Consider the following 5181-nt stretch of genomic DNA (forward strand, 5'->3'; position numbering starts at 1 on the left):
GAATGAATCTATGGTGGAAATGAGGTGAAAAAGAGGAGGCACCCGAGACAAGGAGGAGGTGGAGAGAATGAAGTGGGGAGAAAGTGAGTGTGGGTAGGAGAGGCTGTCCAAAATATCTTGTTGCTGCCCACTTACTAATGGCGCATCAACTCTAGATGCGCCATTAGTAATCCAGGTTACTAATGGCGCACCTTCTGGTGGTGCGCCATTAGTATGTTTGGACAGGCGCACTAGTTAAAAAAAACTTTTGATACTAATGGCGCACCCTGGGCCAGGTGCGCCATTACTAGTTACAACTAGTAATGGCGCACTGTGTCTGGATGCGCCATTAGTATGTTTGGACAGGCGCACTAGTTAAAAAAATTGATACTAATGGCGCACCCTGGGACAGGTGCGCCATTACTAGTTACAACTAGTAATGGCGCACTGTGTCTGGATGCGCCATTAATATGTTTGGACAGGCGCACTAGTTAAAAAATTTTTTGATACTAATGGCGCACCCTGGGCCAGGTGAGCCATTACTAGTTACAACTAGTAATGGCGCACTGTGTCTGGATGCGCCATTAGTATGTTAGGACAGGCGCACTAGTTAAAAAAAATTGATACTAATGGCGCACCCTACGCCTGGTGCGCCATTAGTAGTTTCAACTCTAATGGCGTATCAGAAGGTGGTGCGCCATTAGTATATACTAATGGCGCACCGCTTGTCTGGTGCGCCATTAGTGTCAATCCCATCTATAGCCCTTTTTCTAGTAGTGAGGTATGTACACCCGCTTGAGCGTGATCCACATGTTGGGGTATCACACTAATTAGAAACATTGTTTGCAGGCTCAGATGCTGATGACATGGAGCACGGCGAATTGGAAGACTCAAGTCACAATAACTATGTCGACCATGATCCATTGGACTATGTGTACTCAAACCTCCCAGCCAACACACACATCCTGTAGCACGCCGTGAACTGCGTAATGGGCAGATCGAGCTGAAGCAACCGAAGCCCATCCCGGAGCTCATGAGGCTTTGGTCGAGCACTGTACTCTAGGCATTTTCAGGAGAACATACGGATCTCCAACGGCCACTTCTCCTTCACAAGTCACAACCCTCGGCGTCAGCCTCGATGAAAGCTACACAAACATGAAGTCTGGGGTGTACACGTTCCAGGCGCACGGCACCATCTACCACAACGTTCATTCCTTCAGGCCAACATCCCGTCCGGAGCATCTACAGTTGTACTTCTACGACTACGACCCAGGCCTAACCCATCGCAAGGCTGCCACCAAGCAATTAGACCAGTATGTCGTCAGAAAGTTAGTGGACATACTCGGGGAAAACCCGTACTCCCAACAGTTTAGGAGTTTGGGTGCGCACAGGGACAACCTCGACGATTACAGGATAGACCTCAACACTGACGAGAGACTACGCCAATGGAAGTATAATAGACCTCTGTCATCTGAGGTCGTTGCAATTTGGGTGGAGAGCACTGACCTAGCGAAGAGGTTCGATCATAGGATTACACTTTACGGGAACGACAACCAGAGGCACATTATACATGTGATGGATGGCTCGTATGACCCGCTCTCTTACCCACTCTTCAACCCAAGGGGGAGCTCGGTTGGCACCCGAAACTACCTAAACGTGATGTCCCTTGGCCAGTTGTGCAACAACCAAGAGGGAGACATGATGATGATGAGGAGGAGGACGCAGGTAAGCCTTATGCATATTCTGTCGGTTTGATGAATTGTATAGTTCTCATATGAATCCTAACTTCCGTGCTACTCATCCATGTGCAGAGGGGAATAGCAGGTTATGCATCTCCGTGAGAGACTGCTACTGTTACATGCTGCAAACATGACCTACGATATTCAATCCCATACTCTGTGGAGCACGATTGCTCCAGCAATGGGGGGTGGACATGTACATCTAGATTGAGAGTTGTAGGTTGAAATGGTACAGGAAGAACCTGGCAAAGATCCGTGTGAACCTGTATAAAGGAGTTGTTGATGCAATTACATCCGGGAGACACGGGCAAGCGCTGTTGGGGTAAGGATAGTGCTCCCTGGAACGTACCCAGGTGGCGACCGCGACATGAAGCGGAGGCATATGGATGCCATGGCAATTGTCCATACCTACGGGAAGCCTGACATCTTCTTGACCATGACCTGCAACCCTAACTGGGAAGAGATAACGAATGAGTTGTTTCCTGGTCAGACAGTGCAAGACCGACCTGATCTTGTGGCTCGTGTGTTCCATGGCAAGCTAGAGGCTATGAAAGAGATGTTGTTCAAGAAGAATATCCTGGGTGTTGTTGTCGCACATGTATACATAGTCGAGTTCCAGAAGAGGGGCCTCCCCCACGCACACTTTTTGTTGGTCATGGATTCTGCCTATAAACTTGTCATTCTGGAGCAGTACGACCGACTCATTTCTGCCGAGCTCCAAGACAAGAAGAAGTATCCTGAACTCCACGCCTTGGTGGTGAAACATATGATGCACGGACCATGCGATGCTCTCAACCCCAAAAATGTGTGCATGCAACAGAACGAGTGCAAGTGCAGATACCCGCGGCCGTTCAATGAAAACATGGCACAGGGCAAGGACTCATACCTAGTTTATCGTCGTCGAGATGATGGTCGGCAGGCTAAGGTCCAGAGTAAAATGTTGGACAACAGATGGGTTGTGCCGTATAACCCTTACCTTCTGCGGATGTTCAATTGCCACATCAACGTTGAGGTTTGCTCCAGCATAAAGGCCGTCAAATTCCTTTACAAGTACATATACAAGGGCCATGATAGGGCTTCTTTCAGCATCGGCCAGCCCAACGCCAATGGTAACATTGATGAGATCAAAAGATACATAGACGCGAGGTGGGTTACTCCTCCAGAGGTGATGTGGAGGATATTTGGCTTCCCCTTGTGTGCCAATGACCTGCCTGTCATATAGTTGCCTCTTCATCTCCCGAATAAGCACAGGGTGGCATTCAATGAGCAAGCTCACTTGACCAACGTAGTCGCCTCTGAGAATGCTTCCAAATCCATGTTGACAGAGTATTTCAAAGCTAACCAAAACCACCCGTGGGCTAGGAATACATTGTACAAGGATTTTCCTGGAAGGTTCACATGGCAGAAGGGTAAGAAGTATTGGAAAGAGCGGGTGTACCGTTATCAGATAGGTTGAATTGTGTCTGCCAATCCTGCCGAGGGGGGCGATACTATATGCATGTGCTGCTAAACCATGTTGCTGGCAAGACATCCTATGAGAACCTGCTCACCATGGATGGTAGACTATGCGGGATCTTTAGAGAGGCTGCCGGAAGGTTGGGACTCATCGAGGCAGATAACACGTTCGACGACTGTCTTACTGAAGCAGACGAGCGGGCGATGCGATGTTCGCTCAGGAGGCTCTTCGCAAAAATTTTGGTGCACTGTGAGCCAGGCGACGTGCGTGGTTTATGGGATAGGCACTTTGAGCCTATGTCTGATGACAATCAGCGATCACACATGTGCCTGATTGAGGTGGAACGGATGGTGTTGCTTGACATTAGGGGTACGTTGTAGTCCATGGGCAAAGACATAGCTGATTTTGCTCTTCCATGCATTGACGATGCATTCAACCGAACCGAGGGCGAGTCCAGAGAAGTGATCGAGGAATCGAACGTCGATTTTGACATCCACAACACTAAATTGGCATCATCGCTAAACTTGAAGCAGAGGGTTGCATACGACGAGATACTAGCTGCTGTTGAACACGGTGATGGGGGTGTTTTATTTGTTGATGGCCCGGGAGGTACAGGGAAGACCTTATGTACAGGGCGCTGCTCGCCAAGGTTCAAAGCGAGGGAAACATCGCTATCACTACCGGGTCGTCAAGCGTCGCGGCTTCTATCATGCCTAGAGGCCGTACTCCCCACTTGAGGTTCAAGATCCCATTGAGCTGCGACGATGGCGCCTCCTGCACCTTCACGAAGTAGAGTGGTACTGCCAAGCTACTAAGGATGGCCTCATTGATATTATGGGACGTGGCCACCATGACTAAGCGGCAGGCGGTCGAGGCACTGGACAACAGCATGTGCGGCATCATGGGAAGACGGGACTGGCCCTTTGGAGGAAAAACTATTGTGTTTGCTGGGGACTTTAGGCAGGTGCTTCTGGTCGTCAGGAGGGGGTCCCGGGGTCAGATAATCGATGCAACCCTCCGAAGTTCACATCTCTGGAAGGGTATGCGCCAGCAATGGCTCGTCACCAACATGAGGGCTCATAATGACACCTAGTTTGCGGATTACTTTCTAAGGGTAGGCAATGGCACCGAGGAAGTTGACGATCAAGGAAACATACGACTCCCTGAAGATATTTGTGTGCCATCTACAAGCGAGGGTGACGACCAAGAGAAGCTGATTGACCATGTGTTTCTGAGACTAGATGACAACATGTCCGATCCGAATTAATGACTTCGCGTGTAATCCTCTCCACCACGAACGACAACGTCGACAAGATAAAAATACGCATGGTAGAGCATTTTCGGGGAGAAGAAGTAATATACCATAGCTTTGACAGTGCAGAAGATGACCCATATGGCTACTATGCTCCCGAGTTCCTGAATGGATTGACTCCCAATGGTCTGCCTCCGCATGCACTCAAACTGAAGCTCAACTGCCATGTCATACTTATGAGGAACATTGATCCGGCTAATGGTCTGTGTAACGGGACGAGGCTTGTGGTATGAGGTTTTGAGAGCAACGCCATCAACGCAGAAATCATGATCGGACAACATGCAGGTAGGAGGGTATTCCTTCCTCGAATATGCCCATCTCACAATGACATGTTTCCATTCAAGTTCAAGAGGAAGCAATTTCCTGTAAGGCTTAGCTTTGCTATGACGATTAACAAGGCTCAAGGACAGATGGAAGCGATTGCGTACAACAACCAAGCAATTCGCTTCAACACCATGATACAAACTGGTATGACCTATGATTTCAATCGCATCGGGTTCAACCCCACGGAAATACCCGATGGACATTTCTGGTATCTAGCCATGGACTTTGTCATCACACTAAATTCTAGGACCGAGGTTAGGATGTCGGCGCAATGGATAACGTCGACAATTTGCCCCCCCCCCCGTGCTTCTCACAGTTTGAAGTCATATTCTTGCTACGGTACAAAAGCATCACTGGTGCATCATCTTTAA

At 48.9% G+C, this 5181-nt stretch overlaps 1 protein-coding gene across 1 annotated transcript; it reads left to right on the plus strand.

Moving 5' to 3' along the window:
* Positions 1-1134: 1134 nt before the first annotated feature.
* On the plus strand, positions 1135-2940 carry LOC109766430 (uncharacterized). The gene is made up of 3 exons (XM_020325195.1): positions 1135-1704; positions 1791-1803; positions 2072-2940. The coding sequence occupies exons 1-3, from the start codon at positions 1135-1137 to the stop codon at positions 2938-2940; spliced, it is 1452 nt and encodes a 483-aa protein (XP_020180784.1).
* Positions 2941-5181: the final 2241 nt, after the last annotated feature.

The sequence above is a fragment of the Aegilops tauschii genome, chromosome 6 (assembly GCF_002575655.3).
Source record: "Aegilops tauschii subsp. strangulata cultivar AL8/78 chromosome 6, Aet v6.0, whole genome shotgun sequence".
Classification (NCBI taxonomy): domain Eukaryota; kingdom Viridiplantae; phylum Streptophyta; class Magnoliopsida; order Poales; family Poaceae; genus Aegilops; species Aegilops tauschii.

Coding starts and splice junctions, on each gene's coding strand:
- LOC109766430 (XM_020325195.1), top strand. CDS start 1,135: ATGAAGTCTGGGGTGTACACGTTCCAGGCGCACGGCACCATCTACCAC.